We start from the raw sequence: 25,456 nt of genomic DNA, 5'->3' as shown, positions 1-25,456 counted from the left end.
TAGGAGATTGTTTGGATTCCTGTGGAGAGCTTGCAGATGGTTGCAAGTTTGGTTTGGTATTTTTTTTTTTAATAAACAGACAACTTTTTTTTTTTTTTTAATAAAATAAAAAATCTGTGTTGTAGAGGCTGATAGCTAGTAGGCTTACTTTTCTTACATATGTGCTGAGGACCCTTAAGCACTATTCCAGGGGCCTTGAGGGATACTCAGATTGCAAAGTGACAACCATGGTTATAGATAATTAATTTCTTCCGTATGTTTCCTGCTTCAACAAGCAAATAATGTGGTAATTCTGTAGTACTGCTATCCCAACATTTAGAGACAAAGCTGACTAGTGTAACTCTGCATCTGCTTTTTAGTAATACCCATTACTTAAAGCCTTGAAACCAGGTTTATGGCACCATAGGAAGTCTCCTTACACATGTACAGCACAGCTACAGCTGTGGCTGGAAAATAATTCTGTAGCTGAATCCTTATTCTAGGTGACTTGCTTTAAAATGTTAGCAACTAGCTTGCTGGACTGAAAGTATGCTTTATAAACCTTGTTTATATTCTTCTTTGTAGAAACATGATGAAAGTGTTGGTTAATAACAATTATTATGCATGTGTTCATACAGTATAAGCTACAGGAGTTGTTAGCAGATGAGCTGATGTATCTTACCAGTCACATGCCATTTCAGTTTTATCAGAGAAAAATCATTACAAACTACCTGATAGATCAAAATTTAAGTTTTCAAGGAAAGGATGCTGTTTTTGGAACAGTAGAGGAAAAATAAGAAGTCCTAACTACTTACATTCACATTTTATATGTCTTTCCCCATCTCAGTTCATAGCCATAATTTGCAATTAATACTCTGTGGAAACAGAGCAGGCTCACAAACGTGTGTATAGATCCAAGGCATTTGGGTGTTTACAATGAAGTGTACTGCTACATCAGTGTGACCATATCATTCTACAAAATTCAAACTACCTCTGGTCAGACTGGCAGTATGCCTCTTCAGGAAAAGCTGCCAGAAGAGGTGACCTGAACATCTGTGTCAAGCTTCAAGAAGGAACATGAGCACTGAATTTAATTCCCAGCAGTAGAAACATTCAACAAAACATTGTTTATGTCATCCTTATATAAACTATCTATCTGCAAAAGTGCACACACAAGGGGGGAAAAAAACCATATCTGACAGCCTAGGAGAGTCTTCTTAATACCCTAGTGGTAGATAATGTTCATAGGAGTGGTGTTATGAGAATGGGTCAGGAAAAAAAAAAAGGTATGTTTTTAGGAGAAGAGAATTGCTGGGGGGAAAGAGCATTGTGTGGCATGGGAAAAAAAAAAAAAAAAAAAAAATATAGTCTCACAGTAGCTAACCAGTGAGGGTTTATCATGAGTATTTGGTCCCGTTCAACTGACAGGAGCCTTGGTGGGAAAGCAATGTAGACCTCATGCACATATAACTATGACTTGAGAAAAGCGTATCCTTAGTTTGACTACAGAACTTCAGGCATTGTCATGTTGAGAAATACTGCTGATTCTGAGATTTGAGCAAACGGGCTTTTTAACATAGATGTTCTGTGCCTTTGTAAGAAAACAAACTAATCAATCAACACCCAAAACTTAGGCAAAAGACAAACATTTAGCTGTTCTCTGGATTCTTCTTTCCCCTTTGCCAAGGGTAGGGGAAATAAATAATAATAAAAGAAAGTACTTGGAGAATTTATGATAAAATTTGGTGTTTGAAAAGTAATTTACTTATCTCATTGAGGCAATTAATTTTACTCTTCATGTCCGTGTGCAAAGCAATATACATTAAAAGCAAAAACAAGTATATCCTTTCATAAATTTAGATAGCATTTGGAAAGTATAATCCACTATCAAGTAAGTATCAGCAGTGCTAAGTATGAATTAAAACCGAGTCTGGAGATATGCACAGCAACTTAATGAATGCTTGACTGTTGTAAGCGTATAAATGGAGTTATGTGTGGGTGGCCATGTGCAGCTTGAACACTGATAGTGGTGGTGTTGTTAAAGGTCAAGTCACTTCAAAATAAACTGGTCAATTGTTCTATAAATCCCATCTGATATCCATTATGGCGTATGTCATTTGCCTTGTCTCTCACCAGGGCTTCAGCTTTAAATTTCTTCCCTCGCCCTTTTTTTCAGACTCCCTTTCGGTCTCCAGCAATGATGCCAGTCCTCCTGCTTCAGTAACATCGCTTCAGCCCCACATGATCGGTGCACAGAGCTCCCCGGGCCCCAAGCGCCCCGGCAACACTTTGAGAAAATGGCTTACCAGTCCCGTGAGGCGTCTTAGCAGTGGAAAAGCAGACGGGCATGTCAAAAAGCTGGCCCACAAGCATAAGAAGAGTAGAGAGGTTCGCAAAAGTGCCGATGCGGGCTCTCAGAAGGACTCCGATGATAGTGCAGCAACCCCACAAGATGAAACTGTTGAAGAGGTAAGCGTTTGGGGCAGCTTCCTGAGACTTATTATGATGATTTCTGATGAATTAAATGTTGTCAGGTGAAGGCTGCCTCCTCAGTTGACTGTCCAGCAGTTGTGCAAAGTGGCATGTGCTGTGTGCTCATTCTTGATGACTGCTGTACTCTGTGTAAGTCCTATGCCAGGCACGGTTTAAGGCCTTCTGCATCGGGAGTATTAGCAACACTCCGCAGAGAAAGATCTCTAATTGAAAAAAGAGAAATGGGGGAGTAAAAAGTTGTTCCTTGGCCTTGCTCTTTTATCCCTCTCAGGAAAGCAGCTTTGTGAGTAAAGGTGCTTCATGTTCTGGGAATAATCAGGTCATTTTGTATTTCCTTTACTTTTCTTGTTGATAGATCAGGGAAAATATAGGGAGAGCTGCTTAACGGCTTAAAGCTATATTAACACCCTGAGTAAGAGGCAGAGCACAGAAAAATTACTGGCCCCTCAAATCAAGGGGTAGTTACCATCAGTGAAATCATAAACATGGCGGTTTTCATTGAAGGGAAGGAAATTGTGAACTGTTCCAGATTTTGCCACCAAGGACGTCTACTGAAGGTTTCCTTTCCTCCCACGAACATGTGCCTATCCTTCTAATCGTGTAACTCGCATATGGGCAAAGGCACCAATTAGGTGCAGACAGATTCTCTTCTCTTACCAACCTCTGTTTCAGGCTGAAATGGATGGCATCTGACTGCTTTTGAGGGTACAGCCACTGGCATGCTATGCAGTTACGCCCTTTTACTGTGCTTGAGTCTGACTAGTAGTTTTGGTAGTTATCACACAGAAAAGTGGTCTCCGGTGCACAATTAATTGTTTAGTGCTTTTTTTTTTTTTCCTTATTCCCAAAGTATTTTGCTGCAAGGTTAGAACATCAGTGAAAATGTAGGGAAAGAAAAGACTAGAGACTTGGCAGCATGATGAATTGGGTAGTGTGGTTTGGGAAGGAATATTGCCCTCTGTCCTTGAATATCAAGCTGTAGAAAGAGACCTGTGATGCAGTTGTAGCATTGTGTTGAAAGTATTTGTTATTCTGCGGTTCTGTGAGTGGGGAAAAAACTAAGACCTGTGTTTTAAAGACAGGAAAAAACAATAATCACTTGTGCTGTCTTCCTTTAAAGATATTTAAATTATCCTGTGAGATCAGTTACAATAGACTTTGGCTAATTGGAATCATAGTTCCTTGTATAATTGGAAGGAATGTCTTTCAACACAACTGTAAAAATTATACAAGCAGTCTGCTCTCACTGTTTTAGGGGTGAGAGGAACAGAAAGAATAATTACAAAATACTTTGTAATAAGGGGTTTTTTATATCTTTTAAAAGTCTTGCTATGAGGGGTGGTACTTAAGATAAAAAGTTCTTGAGTTGCTAAGTTAGAGGAATGTGACACTTTACAGAACTCAACTTGGAAAGCAAGCGTGGCTTTAGTAACACTTTTCCTGTAGTAAATTTCAAGCTGAATGTCTTGTTCTTAGTATCTCAATCCCATCTGCTTTTACCAAACACTGCAAACATCATCTTTGGCACCTGCTTTTTTCCCCTCTGTTGAGGAGGAGCACAGTGTGTGTAGAATCATCTTGACTTGTTGGGAGAGAGGTGAATCTACAGAACAGACTTGTTTAAGACAAGTTTGTGTTGAACAAGTTTCACAATGCTGAGGGAATAACAGAGCCTGAATAATGTCTCAATTTCATTAACAGAGGGGTCGTAACGAGGGGCTGAGCAGCGGCACTCTCTCCAAGTCGTCATCTTCAGGCATGCAGAGCTGCGGAGAGGAGGAGGGTGAGGAGGGAGCAGATGCTGTACCGCTGCCTCCTCCCATGGCAATTCAGCAACACAGCCTTCTGCAGCCCGACTCGCAGGATGACAAGGTAGGAGGAGGGAGCAGGGAAGGCTTCACGTGTTGAGAGGACCTCTGTTGGTTCAAATCTTTCTTCTGTTTCCGAAATCTCTGTAATGCTTGTGATATAGCTTTATGGTAGACAGAAGTAATCACTACACCACTTAAGACAATGTCAGAAGGGTTTCCTGTGGAAAGACTGAATTAAATGCATCTCTATTTTAACAGCACAAGTGCCGAAATTTTTCTACTAGCATTTTAAATCTGGAAATGGGCCTCTTTGTGTGTTTGCAGGCCTGTTTACCTCTGTTTAACAGATGCTGTGTTTAGTGATTAGAATTTAATTGTTTTATAATCATACCTTTGGATACTGAAGTTGAAATACTATGTACAAGTGAAGTTTATCTGGAGAAATTAACAGTTGTATATAATGTTTTTAGATCATAGGCTGTTCACCAAGCCCTGCTATTTTGGGTAGTCTCAGTTCAGGAGCATAGGTCCTTCCTGGTCCTTCCTGGTCCTTCCTGGTCCTTCCTGGTCCTTCCTGGTCCTTCCTGGTCCTTCCTGGTCCTTCCTGGTCCTTCCTGGTCCTTCCTGGTCCTTCCTGGTCCTTCCTGGTCCTTCCTGGTCCTTCCTGGTCCTTCCTGGTCCTTCCTGGTCCTTCCTGGTCCTTCCTGGTCCTTCCTGGTCCTTCCTGGTCCTTCCTCGTCCTTCCTCGTCCTTCCTGGTCCTTCCTCGTCCTTCCTGGTCCTTCCTGGTCCTTCCTGGTCCTTCCTGGTCCTTCCTCGTCCTTCCTCGTCCTTCCTCGTCCTTCCTCGTCCTTCCTCGTCCTTCCTCGTCCTTCCTCGTCCTTCCTCGTCCTTCCTCGTCCTTCCTCGTCCTTCCTCGTCCTTCCTCGTCCTTCCTCGTCCTTCCTCGTCCTTCCTCGTCCTTCCTCGTCCTTCCTCGTCCTTCCTCGTCCTTCCTCGTCCTTCCGTTTTGTGGTTTTGTTTTTTTTTTCTCTCCTCTACAGGCGTACTAAGAAGTTAATATCCAAATAAGGGTAGTGATCCAGCTGTCTTTTATGAACAAAGGCACATTAAAATTGAGGGTAAAAATTTTGCATCAGTGATGAAATTCTGGATATAGATTTTAACTGCATGAAGGAGATCCTACTTGCATGTTATCTATTTTTCTTAAACATTGTGATGTTCATACACTGGGAAGATTTATTTCACTTTTCAAACTGGATTAAATGTTAGGAGACAACTATCAAGCCTGGAAATAGAAGGTTTTAGAGTAGAAACAGTGTGGACTTGTGCAGCAAATATTCACATTCACGATTTACTTCCCTTTTTGCTGCTCAAAATTTTTAGCTATTGTAATCTACAGCATGAACATCGTTAGTGAATTTTGTGGGTAGTTACTCAGTGTTCTCAGTGATGCAGATGTTATTGATAACTTTGGCTGATTTTGTTGAATTCTTTTATTTTTTTTTTCCTTTCTTTCTTCTTTTTATCCCACTGCCTTTCAGTGAGGATCTTGGTCATCCCTGAAGCTATCATTTTTAGGATCAAAATGGCTGGCTCCATTGTTCTATTTTCATTAAATTCCTACATGTTTTCCAAGTTGAAAAAGTGTAAAATATGAGTTGAGAGAGTTAATGTGTTGGGAAATATTTTTGAAACAAAACAGGTAAAAATAGCATTTCAAAATTTTGGCAGCCTTTAGATCTGAGATAATAGTTTATTGCTAGAAAATAATAATCTCAGTTTGAGGTTTAGAAATAGAATAAAAATGATGTTGGTGAAAATATGCTACAGTTCCTGCTGATAAGCTGCCATATTTGCATGTCCCTTCAGTGATATAAAAGAATTAATATGTAAGCCTTATAAAAAGTTCTTCAGAGAAAAACAGCTTTCGCTTATATAGTTCTTTTTGCACAGTAAGAACAGTTGCATAAAGGGATATGCTTGTAAGTTAGTGTGCATTTACTTTTGTATTTCTGATGCAAAGTAAGACCCTTATCACAGTAGAGTAAGAGGCTTTGACTAGCTTTAAATCCCCAGTAAGATTTGACTTTTCACTTCTTAAGAGGTTAAAATGCACCCACTGCAGGGAAAACATCTTGGGACAGTTTTTTAAGTGTCTTAAATGGCATTCTAGAAAAGACTTCAGAGAAGTAAAAATTTGGTGCAGTTAATATTATACTATAATTTTTCAAAACATGTAAATCGTGATTCATTTAAGGTGCATTGTTTTTGTGCGATATCTGTCCAACTGCATGGTGTGAGACAAAAATGTCCCCTCATGTGGCAGCCTGGGAGGTCATGTGTGCCTCCCTGAAGTCCACACACCAGGACGCACCACCGTTTTCCAGTACCAAAAGTACACGCTGTACTGGAACGCAGAAGTGAGAAGCCAGAGCAAAGCTTTACCCAGCAGAAGTCGGTTGGCTCTGATGGATTTACTGATTAATAAAAGGCTTGCAGACAAATTCCCGGTCGTCTGCCTTCTGGGTGGAGTCCTCCTTCGCATTCCTGCCACGCTCCGTGGTTGCTCAGCTCCTCTGGATCCCAAGGAATGTCTCCTCCTTTCCATGACCTCAGAGGCTTGGCTTTCATCTGCACCTCACTGTGAGCATTCCTTCCTCTCTGGGGCTCCTGCTCTACACTCAATGGGGGAAACTTCCAGCTCACTGGGCTTCTCCCTCCCCACCCAGCCCTCTGTGGGCTCTGGCAACATCTCACACCTACATGTGTTCAGTTGTTCCCTCCACCTTTCCTTATTTTCTGGGCAAGGAGTGTACTCTGCTCGCAGAGTACATTGTGAGGAAGAAGGTCAGCAGGCAGGCTTTATCTGCACAGCCTGGCAGCTTCTTTTTCAGATAATATATAATATACCCATATGGATTGGAAGCCAACCATTTCTGAAGGTTTACCAACAGTCACACCCCATATATTCCCATAGAGCAATGACAGAGGGAAGGGACTTTGACCAGAGTCTGATTCCAGCACTGCCAGTGTTTCATAAGGCTAAGCTGAGCTTCACAGCCAAAGTGAAAACCCACATAAAAGCACAGCTTTGGAAAATCTGGTCAACAGTCAGATGTCACAAGCATAGAGTTGCCTAAAAGAGACACTAGCTGTGGGATTGCGCATTTCTGGGTGTGCATGCAAACATCATGTACTAGGCCATGCTAATTTGTCTAATATCACTAAATAACACAACCATTTTCTTTCCTAAGAGCTCATCTGCACAGTATGCATTCTTCTGTTCAGTAGAATCATTACACACTTCATGGATTTGCATTTGATGGCAGTTTACAAGTTGTTTGCATTTAATTTTTGGATAAGCAATATTAAAGTTTCAAGATCAGTTATGTTAATGTGAAACTAATTATTTTTGCTTTTTGTTTTCTCTTTTTGTAAACTCTGATGCAGCATTATGTTGACTTGTGTTCTGTCTCTGCTTTGGCTCAGTTCCCTTATCTTTCCATTTAAAGTTGTCAGTATTTCCTTTGCTTGCCCAACCCATTTTCCTTTCTGAATAAGACGAATACAAGGCAAACTACATAAAATCTGTATATTCTTTTATTTTTTTGTATTGACTTATGGGGAGCCTTGTTACACCCATGCTTGATTTGGGCAGAACTTCTGTGTTAAGTCATTATATGTGCCATTTCTTTGTCCGGTTTGTTGGAGACATTTGCAGGACAGCTTTGTGCTTCATGATGTTCACTGTGCTGTTCGTAATATGAAGTAAGGTTCATATTACACTCTGTCTCCAGTTATTTAATGATAAATGTAATATGCAAACAACTCTGTTTGCAAATTACTGAGGCTGAATTTAATGGCCCTCTCCCAGAACCCTTTACTGTGAACACCTTTTACCTTCAGTTGTATCTATAAACGGGCATTTTATACCTTATGAGGCCAGAGATCTTCTGTGCTCTACACATACCATTGGGGAAAATGGATGGCACAAGGAATGGTGAGCTCAATTTCCCCTCTGAATCCAAGCAATATACCCCAACTCCTTTAGAAAAGTAAATGCTCCTGAGTTGCTGGTGTATTTTTTCTTGGCTTAGTGATGCTTCCTCCTTTATTTCAAGTCTTTTTGGTTCCTGTTACTTTTCTGCAGTTGTTGGTTTGTTTAACCACAATAAAATATGTTAAAACTGTTTGTTGTCAGTTGGGTCAGCTCAGGTGATTTTTATAGCTATTTGTCAGGCATTATCATAGTCAGCAAGATGAAGGGTATTTCCTTGATTTCTGTTGCATGTAGGAATAGGAATTTTTATCCCAGCTTTTAACTTCTGTGGGGGTTACTTAAAATTTCGAATTCCAGTTACCAAAGTTGGAAAGGATGATCTTAGTGCTATATTACACTAAGAGTTACTGTCAGGTACCTTTGTCTAACAGAGAAGTGAAGGAGGTCTCCTGATCCTTGACCAAATACCAAGCTAACTCTATAATTCTCCTTCCTTTGTGTCATTGCACAGACATCTTCTCGATTACTGGTGCGGCCAACCAGCTCCGAGACACCCAGTGCTGCAGAACTAGTCAGTGCAATTGAAGAGCTCGTCAAAAGCAAAATGGTGAGGCTGACTGGCAGATGCGCGTGTTTAAATAAGTTGTGTCTTCAAGTCGCGACTTGCTATTCAAGGAAAAGCCACATGCCCATGGTGGGCATACAGCTTTGACTTGTAAAGCTTGATGCATGTTTCAAATCTCACTTTCTGGATTGGAATACAGGTCGCTTTGTACACCCTGTTTTGTAAAATCATTTACTGAATAGTAAATGGCTGTGTACAGAAGCAAAAATACCCCAATAAATATGAGGGAGAAGACAGAAAATGTATTTCCTATTATTAAAAAAGAAAATGTCTTGTTAGTAAAAAAGAATGCTAAGACCAAGGGTTACACTCATTTGCCTGATAGGCCTTTGCAAGAAGAGTCTCTGGGACTGAATTTACAGCAAATCTTGCAGAGTTCAACAGTAAAGCAGATAACCTTCACACGGACATTCATGCTCTCTAGCCATTTTTTACGCAACATAATGAAGAAATAAGTAAAAGAACAAAAGGATTGTTTTGCATGTTAGTGGCTCCTTTCTTGTTTTGCAGTGTTTGCTAACAATTGAAGTAAGATGAATTTGTGTCAGCTTGTTAAGTTTCTGTGTTTTAAAATCTCTATGTTTCTGAAGATGCTCATCGACAAAGAATAGGGAGTATGGACAATACCAGGAAGTCCCTCCTTCAAATTCAAAATCCGACTTGACTTAGTCCTGGAAAAGCTGCTCTAGATGACTGTGTTTGAGAAGGGGGATAGAAGGGGGATTGGACTATATGTTCTCAGAGGTCCCTCAGCAACTCTGTAATTCACTCAAAACCTTTAAGTTAGGCTTTTGCAGCATAGACCCTGTTCGGCTTAGTAGAAATGCTACTGTGAAAACTCTACAGAGAATTGCAGCATGGCAGCCCCATGTTACCAGAGGCTGAAATTTCCCTAAATTTAGGCAGCTTGGAATTTCAGAATGAGAAATTTGAATTTCCATTTTCCTCATTTAGAAAGACTTACACTTCACTTATATTACTGCAAGAAATTATTTCTGTACTCTGTTAGAGTATTAACTGATTTTTACTTCCATTGTACCAGGAGGCTGAATAAGAAATAATCTGTGGGAAAATTCAAAGCAGCCTTTTGTAAATGGAAAGTTTGAGAATTCATGTCTGTTTAAGGCAGGCTAGCAGTGGATATAACTCCATGATCTATGCATATTGTCCCTGGTAGAGATGTTCTCATTTCAGAATTTAAGCCAAGGGTCAACTTCTCCTGGTTTTGGGGCTAGTGACATCATTAGTGGGTTTTTACTTTTTGTAGGGAAACAAAAAAGATTACAGCTGAACCCCACCCTGGTGAGGTAAATGTGTCTCACATTAAAGCCTGTATCACATTCAAGGAAAAAGTGATACATAACTGTAGCTTGATCCAAGATTATGAGCTTGAATTAACAGAAAAAGCATGTTTGTATTATTTCTCCCATGGCTTCTCCATCCTTTTTACAAACAGAAGAGTCTGGAGTCCATGCAAGGGAGACAGTGTATCTGGCAGAAGAGACAGGGACTCTTTCCTAGGATCTGAACTGTCATGAAGCTCAAAAGTTAACACTGACTGTAGAACTCATTATTTTTCAGTGAGTCAGTATTTTGGCTAGTTAATTTGATAAACAAAATGTCTGACAAAGAATGTCACTTCTGTTGTAATAAAAAACGTAACATCTAAAGAATCTGCTTTAAAGACATCCATATACCAGAACTGAAGTATGACACACAGAATGTGATCCCCAGCAATAAGTTCACATCTGTGTAGCTTCCACCATAAGAGGTACTTACATCCTGAGCAGGAGAGTCTGATTTTTCACTCTTGCTACTTAAACCAACTGAACTCCTTTCTTTTCCTGTGAAGGAAAAGCTGACGTATCTCAAGTGTGCTTCTATAAGGTTAGGTTATCTCTCCTGGAAAGCCAAGTTCTTGGCTGGTTTCCTGGAAGCTTGAGACCATGTCTGCCAAGTTATATTGCAGTAATTGATCTCCCATAGGTTCCCACATACAGCTGCATGTAAATGTGTCCTGTGAATAAAGGGTAAATAAACCATTGTTGCTGTCTATCTTTAACACCTTTTCAGGCCCTGGAAGACCGTCCAAGTTCCTTATTGGTAGATCAAGGTGACAGCAGCAGTCCATCCTTCAACCCTTCAGATAACTCCCTTCTCTCCTCCTCGTCACCCATAGATGAGATGGAAGAAAGGAAATCCAGCTCCTTAAAAAGACGACAGTAAGACTACATTTTCAGTCCTCTTTTAACAGTGTTTTGAAGAGATAGATTGAATGTTTTCAAAATGTTTATTTTGAACTGGCAGCAGAAACTGTTAATCTGGAAGGGGTAGGACTTGTGTTACATGTCAAGCATGCAGTCACATTATACCAAGAAAAAAATTCTTAAACAGGCACAGTTTCAATTTCCTTTGATTTTTCATTTTAGTTATACCTGTGTTTGAATTTTGTCACATGTCAGTCTCAGCAAGAAGATGCTGATTTTTAAATGTTTAGAGGGTGATTAGGCTTCAAAAACCTGCTCATTCCCCTTGTTCCGTTCCATCGCACTCTTAATTTCTGTTACCATGGTAGAACAAAAACATGCCTGGTTTCAAAGTTATTTAAATCTGTTGGTAGAAATAACAGTTCCTATACTTAAGAGTCTCCAGACCAGAGACATAGTAGCATTTATTTTAAACAATGGTTAAATGTTTAATTTTAATGACATGTATAAGAAAACATCTGACTTCAGCTAAACAGAAATAAGCCTGCTCTGCTTCCAAAGTCACAGAATCACAGAATCGACTGGGTTGGAAAAGACCTCAGAGATCATCGAGTCCAACCCTTGGTCCAACTCTAGTCCGTTTACTAGATCATGGCATTAAGTGCCATGTCCAATCTCAGTTTAAAAACCTCTAGGGACGGTGAGTCCACCACCTCCCTGGGCAGGCCATTCCAATGCCTGGCCACTCTCTCTGTAAAGAATTCCTTTCTAATATCCAGCCTAAATTTCCCCTGGCAGAGTTTAAGCCCATGCCCCCTTGTCCTATTGCTGACTGCCTGGGAGAAGAGACCAAGTCAAAGCAGCATCTTGCTTAGAAAGAATGTGCATTGATTCTTCTGTTCCAGCTCTGGTTATCAAAGATATGTGACTGCAAATGTGAAAAGCTGTGTGCCATTAACCCTCTTTAAGAATGTTTCATTTTTTAAATGAAATGTGTGTTCACCATTTTCTTTCCTTTGTAGCTATGTCTTACAGGAATTAGTGGAGACAGAGCGAGATTATGTACGAGATCTGGGCTATGTAGTTGAGGTATGGTGGTTTTCATTCTATTGATCTTGTTAATGTGGTACCAACCGGCTGTGTAGCTTGAACCTCACAGTTTTTTAAAGACAAAACACAGGATGAAACTGAAAATGTGAATGTTTCCGTTCTGAGATTTCCCTCCTCCAGGGTTTCAACAGATTAGAAATACCGCAGCAGATGCCATTCCTCTTTTTCCTGTTGTTATTGTGTGCACCTTATTGTTCTGAGGAGTGTAGTTAGTAATTTTTTAACATCACTGCCTCTGGTATAATAGTATCTTAGACTAGATGGTTTTGTTTAGCACAACTAAATTCAACAAAACATTGAAACTCAGCAGGTAGAGGAACTCTCCAGGATTTGAAAGACTTGCTTCCTCTCCTACTGCTCAGCTTCTCTTAGACTTCCTAGTTTCCCATTGTTTAAAATGAGATAACATCACACATCTCTCTTTAGTCTTCACCTGCAAACAAAATACATTTGGAAGAGTAGAGAGAATGAGCATTACAGTGAATTTCAACCTAAGAAATTTCAATTCTTAAACTCTGGGAGGGATCAACATTGTGATAGTCTTTTTATAACATTTAAAGGATGCATTAGAAGGCTATGAACACATGTATTTTTGTAAATAACAAAATAATTCCTGGTGAAAATGCTAGACATCATAAATTTTGCAAACTAAAACTCAACTTTGCTAATTAAGAATAGAAATATTAGGAAAAAATGGAGGAAATAGAGATGGATGAACATTACAAAATTTAAAAACACTGACGGGTCTAACTATGTGATACATTTGCACAATGAGACAAGTTGATAGATACACCAAAAATGAGAAGATGAGACTATAGGAAAATGTAAAAGGAACTTCATTGCAGCCAGAATGCTTGCTAATAGAATTGATATTCCATTTCTTTGGTGTTTGGTTTGTTCATACCGCAAGCAATAGTCCATGCAGTGCAGTCCCATATTCAGTGCAGCTGCTTCATTCCCCAGCACACTTTGGTGTAGGGTTAGTGTGGATGTCTGGAGTAAGAAACACTGAGTAATTGGCACAGAAGCCAATTCAGTGTGTCTGACTTGCACTTGATAACAGCCCTACCTGGCAAAGCTTCGCAGCTGCTTCAGGCAAGAAGGAAAAGGGCTGTAGAAGGCTCTATACTTTGAGCCTGCTCATGTAAGCTAAATTAGATATAGGGAATTCATCTTTCTAGCACTGGGCAGTGTTGTGTGGACAACCTCAAGCCAATTTGTGTTATTTCATGTCTATGCTCTACATAATGCTTTATTATAGAACAGTTTTTTAGTTTGTTTTTGTGTCCCAAGCAAGCTGTTGTCATGGGCAATTTGGGAAACTTCTGGGAAAAGGGGGATTAAAAGACAGCTCACCTTTTTTAAGTTAAAATGTTCACAGTGAATTTCCTTGATCTGTTACAGGGTTATATGGCACTTATGAAGGAAGATGGTGTACCCGATGACATGAAAGGCAAAGACAAGATTGTATTTGGAAACATTCACCAGATTTATGACTGGCACAGAGAGTATGTATTGACTTGAAAATCACTTGCTGAACAATTCTACCTAAAAAATACTAGATTGGCTTTAAGAAATGATTTTTTTTTTTAAACCCAAGTATTCATACACAAGGTAAATACAGTTGGTCTTGTGCTTTGAGTTGCAGATACTGTACATTCAGCTTACAAGTGTTGGTATGAAGATTTCCTTTAAACAAGGATACTTATGTATACCAAGTGCTTCAGCTGAGAATCTATAGTATTATGTACAGAAGGTGCTATGTTGTTTGAGGCTTTGTTTTCAAAAATGTTATATTTAAGAATGCAGTCTAAAGAATTCATTAGGGTTTAGCATGCCAATATGAGCCCCTCAGGCATTCAGACTAGGAAGGAAAAAAGTTTCAATCAATATATGAAACGAGAAAATCTTATTAATGAATCCCAACATTTTTTCATTTTAGCATGGATTCAGTGTGTCCTTTCGGAAATCTGTGTTAAAATATTACACTGTTAACATTGCTATTTTGGACATACATTAGTATCCAGAGCTGCTGATACAGGACACAAAGTGGACCTTGCAGTAAGACTTGATTGCCTTGCAGTCACCTGTTGCAGTAGTGTGTGCTATCAGAAAACAAAAAGACAAACGTACTTTTTCTGTTTATGTTCAGCTTCTTTTTAGGAGAGTTGGAGAAGTGCCTTGAAGATCCAGAAAAGCTGGGATCCCTGTTTGTTAAGCATGTAAGTGCAAACATTATCTTTTGCAAAGCCCTATTCCTGCTGCTGACCAACATGTTTGAATATTAAGAATTTATCTATGGTACAACACAGGTAAGAAAGTGCTGTAAAATATTCCTCACTGTAAGAGGTGCAGAGCTAGATTTTAAGAGCTTACAAGGAGACTAAGTAAATAATCTAGTTTTTCTTGCCTGTGTCATGCTGCGGAGAGGAAATATGAATGTGGACCCTGTCTCTCAATTCAGTTCCAGTTCTGTGCGAGGAAATTGTTCATTTCATATGACCAGATACACCCATCTTCTAATCCCAGGTATCCATGCAGTAACATGGAACATAGGAACCAAAAATAGGAAAGCAGCTCATTCTTCCTACTGGTTTCTGTGCATTCCAGTTCTGTATCCTTTCCTTTTCTCAGAATCACAGCAGTGGCTGAGATCCCTCCCTCTTCACTTGTGGAAGGAATTGAGAGTGCCAGAAATTAATGATGTTTCATTTCAGTCCAACACAGTACCCTTTATAGCTTTATACAAGTCCCTGTATTTATACTTTTCGTTTATTTTTAAAAGGAATGACAATGTGATACAATGTGATACATGTGGATATTACAACACCAGAAAGAAATCAAATTAATTAGTTACATAGAAACAGGATATCAAACTGCAGGATACATCAGACGTGCCACTCATCAGTCATTTGGGTGTCTGTGTAGAAATGCAATTTAATATCTGTTTGAGATGAGGTCTCAAAGTACTCCAAATCACTCAGGACAGTAGAAGAGAAACTTGCCAGCTAAATATGATAGTTTGCACAAGTGTGCAAAGACCGAAGACAGACTGGATTAAAGCAGATTTAATGGGCTTCAGATTTTCCATGCAGTCTGCGTTTGAAGTCAATACCAGGGTAGCAAAAAAACACAGAACCAAACATTAATGGAACAGTAACACTGGAAGCCAGGCATAATTCCTAGGCTAATTATGAGGAATGAGCTGTTTCATTTCTGAGGGATTATTATTATTATTTAAAAAGAAAAGAAAAGAAGAAAAAAAAAAAAAAAACAGGCATGGACAAGGGGAGAATTCTGGCACACCAGTAAAATGGGAAACCTGGAGGGAGTGACTCTCCCTGTTTCTGATTGCTGTTTTGTTTTCTCCTGGTATATTTGTAACTTAGATGTCTTTGTAAGACATCCTTACCACTCCAGATGGAAAGGCAAGCTGTGATGCTATTATAACATCCTCTGGCAAGAACATGACAATTCAGTTCCTGCTCTTAATCTATGTTCTGTGTCCTTTTTAATCTCCATCTTATTTCTTCCTTTTTTGCATTCTATTTGGCTTAACTGGTCAGTGCTCCGTGAGTCTCTGAGCAGCAAAGCCTCTAACAGCAAACTATGCTAGAAAGATTATAAGGGAGATTTTGGGGTAGGTAATAGGTGCATATGGTATGTCTGTGTTACTTAACCAGCGAGGCTGGTAATCAAGAATTATTCTTAAAGGCAGAAGTTATGCTCTCTTTTTCTTTGTCACCTTGGTGTTAAAAAGCATCTGCACAAAATACAGAATCAGGGTTAAAAAATATGAGCACCACCATTTCCATGCTACAACCACTATTTCCAGGCTATGCCACATACATCTCCACTCAAACTCCAATAGGACAGCTAATACTAAATAGAAGATTCAGAGATTTCTCCTAGCTGCTCTGTACTGCTCTCAGGAGGTCATTAATATATTAGAACAATTATCAGATTATTAAAATCAAATACAAATATTATATTTCAAAGGCTCCATCCATTGGTCTTGATAAAAGAAAAATAAAACCATTTTCCTGCTTTATTTTACTATGGGACCTGCTGAGCTATCATCTCTAAACACCTGTTGTTCAGGAATATTTATAACTATGCCAATTTTCTGACTTGTGTTGCCTTTCTAAAATCATCATGATCTTCACAAGTAAGTGTGTTTTCAGGTCTGCAATTTCTGCATATGTAGCTGCTTCTTTCCCTCAAAAGGAACTATTTAAGTTCATGCTTTTGAGCAGCTGTACTTCTTAAAATACTACTCCATTTCAATCTGGCATGCTTTTTCTTGATGATGATGTATCATTCTGTTTCTTTGTTCTTCTAGGAGAGAAGGTTGCACATGTACATAGTTTACTGCCAAAACAAACCAAAGTCTGAGCACATTGTCTCAGAATACATTGATACATTTTTTGAGGTAAGTTTCTGAGAGAGGATATATACGAATTGAAGGGTGTGTACAAATCACAAGCATTATCAGATCTGTTGACAAAAAAAAAGGCAGCACATATCATTGTTACTATTTTAAATTATAATTTCTTGCCATATCTGTTATGATTTCTCAAGTCTGATACAGGCTCCTAGAGATGTGTTAATTTATGGGGAAAAATACTAAATTTTAGGTATATGTATACCTAAATTTTAGATATACAGTTATACAATTAAGTAGTAGAGTCTCATCTTTACTAGCTCAGGCAGTAACAGTGCATATTATATGAAATTACAGTTTTGGATGAGTGAAGATCACTGTCAAAAATAGACTATATACAACCTGTGATTGAAATATAACTTTTCATTATGCAATGTCTTCAAAAAAAAAATATGGCAGATGCTGGGAGGGGGAAATGCTTTGGAAACAAACCTGATACAGATAGGGGAAGGTTTCTGGCTTTTGCTAACTGAAGGTTAGGTTCTGCTCTGACTTTTGCCAATTTCTTCTCTGATAGCCATTAATAGTGATATATCCTGCTGTGTTTTTAACTCGACAAAACAGAACAAAGTTGTTTCTAACTGAACAAACAAACAAAAATGCTTGTTTTACAACCTTCAGGATCTAAAGCAACGCCTGGGCCACAGACTTCAGCTCACGGACTTGCTAATAAAACCTGTGCAGAGAATTATGAAATACCAGCTGTTACTAAAGGTAAAGTGATGTTCAGATAAATTATTTAATGTATGTGTTAATGGATATGTTTTCTTTTTTAAATATTGCTGATGATTTGCTGCCCTGCTGCCAAACAGAATGATCATTTTCTGAGCATATTCAGATAGTTATAAAAATTGCAGTAAGCAGATTGGGCGGAATTTTGCCTTTTTTCTTTTTTGACAGTTAAAGATGAGAGAAACTTCAGTCGGTGGCATGAAGATGTTCAGAATTTGTACCCATGTCATAGGAAGGGGATGGGGATCTCTCAACTATTTTCAGATGTAAATGTGATATGAGTTGTTGGGACTCATCCCAACTTTTCTAGTTACATCTGCAACCTTTATAATATCACATAAATGTTTACTGAAGAGTGACCCTGTGTATCACAGAGGTCATTGCTTTAGTGCATGTTCTTGTATGATCTAAATCAAAAATAGTTAATAAATCTTTAAAAATAAGAGGGTAAAAGCAATGCAGCAAGAAACTTTAAAAAGAATTTTTCTTTGTGTCTTCTGCAGTCTGTCATCCTCTGACAGGGTAGCAAATGCAGATTTTCTAAGATTTCTCATTGTTGATTAATGAGAAAAGAACTTCATATTATTGTTTTTTCCTTTTTCAGGACTTCCTCAAATACTCTAAAAAAGCTAACCTCGACACAACAGAACTAGAGGTACTTGAGACATTTTCTCTTAGTGATTTGGATGCTCTTTACTCGAAACTTCTACTTGTATTGACAGAGTTGCTTTCCTGTGATTATAAGTGTTTACTTTTCACGTTTCTGTATTAAAGCAACCATAGGAAATGAAACAAAATTTTATCCTGCTAACTCATTTGGAAAATAAAGCTTTGACTTTTTGTTTTGAACAGAGAGCTGTAGAGGTCATGTGTATAGTACCAAAACGATGTAATGACATGATGAATGTTGGCCGCCTGCAAGGATTTGATGTAAGTTGGCTGAGGTTTTGCTTACAGTTTTTGTCAGATTCTCCAGAAATTAACAGTTAATGCTGTGGGGAGAGTTGAGGGGAGAAGTGAGGTAGGGTGCTCTGTCACTGTCTGGTTAGCTGGTGCAAAAAGCGGTGAATGAAGAGTCGTGAGTCTTAGCCCTGCCAAGGGCTTCTTCCTGGGAAGCTTTGCCTGTTGTGTCAGCCACACTAGGTAAGTCCTCCTGCAAATCTCAGAAGCACTGATGCTATTACAGTTCCCTTGTTGAGTAATGACTTTCCAAATAGTGAAGTAATCGGTTGTCAGCAGGTGAACAGACCTGACTTCCAGCAGTGTAGGCAAAGGAGGTGTTGCTATGGTCAGCAGAGTACCTGAGGCAACTGTAGCCCATCTCCTTGTTTTGCTAAGTCTAGAAGAGACGGAAATTGGCTATTGAAGTGGTGTGCATTAGCCAGGCTAAAGTCACAAGCTCTACTTGCAAATCCCCTCCTGCTCTGTGATGCAGGCGTGAACTTGAATTCTTCCTCTTTTCAGCACTCTGGAAGACATTAGAAGAATATGAGAGTTCCTGTGTTGGGGGTGGCAGGAAAGGAGTTATTGAGACTAGAAAGATGAAGTATTAGTAAGCCTCAGACTACAGTATGGATTGAAAATGGCGGGGTGGATTTTTGGGTGTTTTTTCTTGATGCTATTTGGGTTTTTTTTTTTTAAGAAAAGGCATAAGAATGTCTTGTGTATAACAAGATCAATGAATGTATAATGATCAGTGACACTCCGAAACTGGGAAATACACAAAACTACTTTGGCACGAGCATCTACTCAGAAGCATTGAGGAAAAAAATTAAGAACTGCACTAAATGTATTTCTGCTTGCCTCTGTGTTTAGGGTAAAATTGTAGCCCAGGGTAAGCTCCTGCTCCAGGACACATTCTTGGTTACAGACCAGGACACAGGACTTCTGCCACGATGCAAGGAGAGACGAGTCTTCCTGTTTGAGCAGATTGTCATTTTCAGTGAGCTGCTAGATAAAAAGAAAGGTTTCTCCATGCCCGGATTCTTGTTTAAAAACAGCATCAAGGTAACTGTTGTCTGTGAGTCTTTGCGTCCCCTGCACAAACTCTGCTAAGGTAACAGTTTCTGATTCAGTGTGGAGTCACTAGTGACATCTAGATGTGTAGTCATAAAGTATGGGGAGGTGTCAGTCATTTTTTGAAATTACTTCCTACTGAATTTGTGCTCACTCTGATGATAAATGGAAATCTTTGGATCCCAGCACTCTGATGCTTCCCATGTGAAGCATACCAAAACTGGTGTTCTTGTACGAAGCTGGAAAAGCAGTCACAAAGAGTTTAGTCTTCAGCTCTGTGCTGTGTGTACATGACATTGCAAATAAAGATAACTCTTTACATAGTTTCAGCTGAAATAAGTTCAGATGTGTAGGTAATATCTGTAAGTAGTGCCACCTTCTTTGACATGTTAACACTTTTGCAAGCAAATCCCTTAAACAAAAAAGTGTTTGCTCCCTACTTCAAGCCTTCTCTGAAACAAAAGCTACTGATCTTAGTGCCCACCAGTCCTCCTGGTGAAGTGTTTTGCATGGACCTTGGTTCTTTTAATTTGTCTCAGTACTCTGCATGTCACCTAAGCATCCTGTTCAGCACTGGCTGAACAGTCTGTTTCAGGGCATTGCTGTCTCTGCAGCAAAAGCCTTCAGTGTGGGGCAGTGGCAGAGCTCCACAGCGGACGCAGGGTTTTAAAGAACACAGAGAGTTAACGCTGATGGAGAACATTGGGCCATACTGACCACTGAGAGGTTGTGCAGGCACAGTGTATCAGTAAGCTAATTAGTGTATACACTAATCCGTAGTTCACTGTAATCCTTCATTTCATGGTATCATTTTACTAATGGAAAGTAGGATCATCATTTGAAGATCTGACTCTGAGCTCCTACAGAAGAGATTTTAGAGGTATGTTTCTCATAAAATACATGGAGTAAACTCTCTCTTTTTTTCATGAAGGTGAGTTGCCTTTCCCTGGAGGAAAATGTGGACAGCGATCCATGTAAATTTGCACTAACATCAAGAACGGGCGATGTCACGGAGACCTTTATTTTGCATTCTGCCAGTCCAGGAGTCCGCCAGTTATGGATACATGAAATTAACCAAATTTTGGAAAACCAGCGCAACTTTTTAAACGGTAAATGATTTCCTCTTGCCAAATGTTCGTAATTGAATTACTTCTCTCTCTCATCAGTTGTTTCTTGGCTTTGAAATGTTTTCAAGCTTCCTTTTTTCTGAGCTAATACAGAACAGTTGGAGGATATGTGCCTCATTTCTGCTTCAGAACAGATGCTAGTATTTATTATAAGAGTGTTAGTCTGAATTTACATGGTGTTCTCTTAGTGAAATTTTCCAAATGTTTTGTAGGAGTGAATCAAGATTGTCACCATCCGTTGAGGTGGAGAGCTTGTGTTACCCCTTTTAGGCAAATGCAAGTCTTTAAAGGCTAAACCCAAGGGGAATTTTAAGCATCTATTCAGAGTACGTTTTGCTTGTGTTATTTTGATGGCCATTGTTGTCACATCTTTCTGTGGCAACAACATTAAGATTCTGCAGATCAGGAGAAGATGGTAGTGTCTGCTGTGACACTGGAAGGTTCTTGCTATATTTTTGTATGCATCAGCTGTTGCACCATTCTAGACTTTTTCTTTTAAAGAGTTTTAGTGGGTGAAAGAACAAGCTGAGAAATCGGAGTCACACCTCTTTTTTCCCAGCTTGGCTGCTGACTGATAATGTGATCCTAGAGGAAAAGACTTCTCCCTGGTTTCAGATTTTTCATCTTTAAGTGAGGTACATATAGCAAGTCATTAAGGTGTGATACAGAAAAGTGGCTTGAGGTCTAGAGCATGACCTGCATTGCTAAGGGAATTTTTCTTATTTGAACAGTACTCCCCTTATGTCAGTAAACAAGCCTGTTTTAAACTGTTCCTGTCCCCTTTCCTGCCCTCCTTTCCCTGATCGCCTCCCCTCCTGCCCCCCGTGCAGCCTTGACGTCCCCAATCGAGTACCAGAGGAACCACGGCAGCGGTGGAGGCGGCAGCGGGAGCAGCGGCGGTAGCAGCAGCGGCCCCAGCAGCTGCAGTGGCATCCCCAGCTCCAGCCGCAGCCGGCCATCCCGGATCCCCCAGCCTGTCAGACACCATTCCCCAGTCCTGGTCTCCTCTGCAGCCTCGGCCCAAGCAGAGGCAGACAAGATGTCAGGTATGTCCATTCACAATCTCTCCCTGCCACACTACACCACCTCCTTAGAAACTGGCCTGAGCCAGCCAGACAGGCACCCTCCCAATGCAGAACCGGACGGTCCTCAGAGAGAAGCTGAGCAGATTCCCAAGATGAAAGTTATTGAGAGTCCCAGGAAGACAGCGGGAAACATTTCTGGCTCAGCTGACGGAGCCCAGAAAGACTCACGTGGAAGCTCAGAGGACAGTCGCTCAAGAAACAGCATAGGATCACTGACGCTTGGGAAGCCAAGGCCAGGAGCCATCTCACCAATGAACTCTCCTCTCTCCACGACTTTCCCTTCTCCTTTTGGCAAAGAAACCTTTCCACCCAGCAGCCCCCTGCAGAAGGGCTCCTTTTGGAGCTCCATCCCAGCATCCCCTGCCAGCCGCCCTGGCTCCTTCACTTTCCCTGGGGACAATGACTCCCTCCAGCGGCAGGTCCACCGCCACTCTTCACACAGCAAGGACACAGACCGCATGAGCACTTGCTCCTCGACCAGCGAGCAGTCAGTTCACTCCACCCAGAGTAATGGGGTAAGAGCGGAGCACCTCTGTCCTGCGAGCTCTTCTAAAACCTTCCCACGCTCCCTTTCTGTGCGTTACCATCACTCTCCGTACTAACTTCTGGCTCTCCGGTGCTGTACTGCTCTGAAATAATCAACTGTTTGAATATCTTCTGCACAAAAAAAAAAAATCTACCTCTCTGTGTATGTATACATACAAACATGGCTATGTATACAGCCACAAAAGCGACTGCTAACATTAGATGCAATTTCTGCCTCCGCTGAAAACATAGATCACTAGGCTGATACTTACTAACTTGCTCTCCTTGCTTTTTTGGTCTCTAATTTGAAGGCACATAATTAACATGCTGAAGCGTGGCAGCCAGAGCACCTTGGGTTATGCATTGCGGCCAGCACTTGAATCTGACTTGGAGAATTTGGCAGATTGCCTTGGGGCTTTTTTTTCCCTTTCACGCACAAATCCACCACCATTGTCCTGTTGAGGTTTAACTCCGTGGAGACATCTACAGTACGTTCCCTGGGCTGCTTGATTTTTAGTTGTTATTAATTTATTTTTTCCCTCCCTCTCCTTTCAGCCTTAGTCGATGTACAACATCCTCTTTTTAAATCCTGTGTCTGGTCAAGGACGCATCCTGCAATGCACTCAAAATAGGCCAGTGAAACCTAGCTAAAGTAATCCTCCTTCTACTACAACCAAAACAAATAGCGGCTCCACTTGTCTTTTCTGCCTTGTAAGAAGAACTGGTTTAGGGCATCTGGAGATTCAGCCTTTCAGTGTGCACTTGGTGTGTTTGTGCAGAAAGCTGGGGTATCAACAGAAGCCACATTCTCTGTAATAATGTCCACCAGGAAATGCAACACAGCAATCACAGGGCATGTGCAAATTCTAAAGGAAAAGTTTCAAGGCATTTGCCGTGGATGTGGTGGGCAGGCTATGGTGCCTTTCTTCTTAAACTCACATTTGATTTTTCTCTCACTAAGTGTTGTGTTCACAAATGTTTGTTTTTCCTCTCTGTCTCACAAATCATATGCAATACCAATTTGGCAAATCACCTAACTTGCTGGACCTTTTTTAAATGCATGCATCTCTTTATAGAAGTGTTTAACACACAGAGCTTTCTTGACTTCGTAGTTCTTACACTTTTATAACAGCTTCAGAAAAAAAGAAATTATGCTTTGCATGTTTTGTATTTTATCCCAGTCTTCTTTCAGCTTTTCATTTGGTTTAGCTCTGTCTTGTGTTTATCTTCAGTCTAGCAAAATATGATGATAATATAATATCTGGAATAACTCGAGTATTTAGCAATTACTGCACGGTTCAAGATGGTGGTACTTTTCATATGCAGAGAAGACTTGCATAGTATTAATTGGTGTTTTTCCATAAAAAAAGAGAGAGGGAGAGGCAGGATGGCACTGAGTTTTCAAAACATTTGAGTTTTGATACTATCTCGGCAAAAATACCATTACTTGTTTTTATCTTACTGTAAAATGTTCTATCAGAATGCATGCCTTCTGTTTCACAACTGTTTCTTTTAGTTTGGTAATTGAGATGGGTCATAATTTTTAATTTATAACCTCATTTCTAGGCCAAACTGTAGACGAGGGGTGTCAAACTCATTTTCACTGGGGGACACATCAGCCTCGCCGTTGTCTTCAAAGGGCAGTTACAGTAGGAGTAGTTACATTTATCCAGTCCTAAAACTACATTTGGCCCTTTGAAGGCAACAGAGAGGCTGATCTGGCCCCTGGTGAAAATGAGTTTGACACCCCTGCTCTAGACCATACAGGATTTCACACCACATTCAAGAGGCTAGGGAATGGGTTGTAAAGGTTTATTTTGATTTAACCATTTGTGTGTGTATTTACATGCATATGTGGTTAAAGCTGGTTACCTATGGAAAAGTTACTTCTAAGAAGAAGAAAAAGGAATTAGTTTTGCTATTATTTCGGAAATATGGGAGGAATTTTTTTGTATTTTTATTGTAAATCCTCCTGAGGTCAGTGATGACCAGCAGAAGCTGCAGTAGAAAGACATTAACTGTGCAACAATAATTACTTCCTTGCAAGGCAAAAGAAAAGGCTGTCTTTCTGTGGTGAGAATAAATTCTTATATAAACACATTCACAAGAACATTTGTCACTTAGTAGTTACCAGACACTTGTTTATTTAACAGATTTGCCTGTCCTTGTTGAAAATAAGAAATATTCAGAGTATAGTATGATCCTTCAAGACTTAACTATTAAAAATAAATGTTATGTTACAGGAAGGTCAGTCCTGCAGTTATACAAATTCAGCTACATGCTAAGAAATAGTATGTTCAGGAGTAGTGCCTGGGGTGAGGTTGGGGCATAGGCTGATTTTGCAGCTTCAGCCTTCCCTTCTTTTCCTCCTGTAAGTCTACCAGAAGGAGTTTTTAAAAGCATCTTTCTCTGAATAGAGCTGTTTTTCATCTATTAAAACAATCTAGTGAGTTGTAATCTTAACTTAAATAGTGATTGAAAATGAAATTGGTTTTATTGGTTCTGCTGTTCCCAGTTTGCCTCAGTCATGGAAGGGGCTTGCTATTAAAAAGGACCACGCAGACAGTCCTTTAAGTGAGACAAAATGAGTTCTCGCACTGGAAATATAGCACGTGGAATTAAATATAGATATCCTTTCGCAGAGTTACAATCCAGGATGATATCTTTTTCTGTGGTAGCATTTACTTCATCATCCTAATAGGGGAAAAAAGACAGAATGGACTTGACTCACCCAGTTGAACCAAGTAATTCAGCTAGAATAAAATGTACAAACTCACTGGGAACCCAAGCATCAATGTGCTACACATGCTATGAATGAGTAATCTGAGACTATTCTTTTCCAAATGTCTTGGTTTCTCAGTAGACTAGCCAGCCAAAACTCTCATGGGGAATCACAGGCACCATTAGCAGGTTGGAAGAGAGCGTGGTTTTCCATGCTCCCTGTGTCCCATGCTGTCTGCTGACCCCTGCTGTGTCTCCTCAACACTGAAGGGAGAAATATTTGACAGTTTTGAGAGAAAACTATGGCCATTTTAATCCTGCGTTGCCCAGGTTTCCACTCACTGGAAACTCATACACAGAGCTAACATGAGGTTACGCTATTATGAGCTGTAGTAGTCTCCAGCTACAGATGGGTACTGATTTCTTTCTTTAACTCAGCTACTACTGAGCACTCACTGGTAGCAAACTGAAACAGTTTGAAGTAAGAACAGAGGTGAAAGATGGGCGCATATAGACATACATGCCCCATGCCACATCATTAATGGGCCATCCAATTTGTTTTTAACTTGTTTCGAGAAG

General features: G+C 40.0%; 1 protein-coding gene across 1 annotated transcript in view; it reads left to right on the top strand.

The window, feature by feature from the left end:
• The window catches only part of TRIO (trio Rho guanine nucleotide exchange factor), a 251,638-nt gene that overhangs the window by 213,819 nt on the left and 12,363 nt on the right, over positions 1 to 25,456 (top strand). Inside the window, 14 exon segments of the mRNA XM_065052636.1 lie at positions 2,156 to 2,448; positions 4,174 to 4,344; positions 8,797 to 8,892; positions 10,984 to 11,132; positions 12,140 to 12,206; positions 13,632 to 13,735; positions 14,380 to 14,449; positions 16,570 to 16,659; positions 17,293 to 17,385; positions 18,008 to 18,058; positions 18,256 to 18,333; positions 19,219 to 19,410; positions 20,351 to 20,528; positions 21,377 to 22,146. Of these exon segments, the coding sequence (XP_064908708.1) occupies positions 2,156 to 2,448; positions 4,174 to 4,344; positions 8,797 to 8,892; positions 10,984 to 11,132; positions 12,140 to 12,206; positions 13,632 to 13,735; positions 14,380 to 14,449; positions 16,570 to 16,659; positions 17,293 to 17,385; positions 18,008 to 18,058; positions 18,256 to 18,333; positions 19,219 to 19,410; positions 20,351 to 20,528; positions 21,377 to 22,146 (2,402 nt within the window).

The sequence above is a fragment of the Columba livia genome, chromosome 2, assembly GCF_036013475.1.
Source record: "Columba livia isolate bColLiv1 breed racing homer chromosome 2, bColLiv1.pat.W.v2, whole genome shotgun sequence".
Taxonomy (NCBI): domain Eukaryota; kingdom Metazoa; phylum Chordata; class Aves; order Columbiformes; family Columbidae; genus Columba; species Columba livia.
This window is presented reverse-complemented; position numbering and strand designations above follow the sequence as displayed.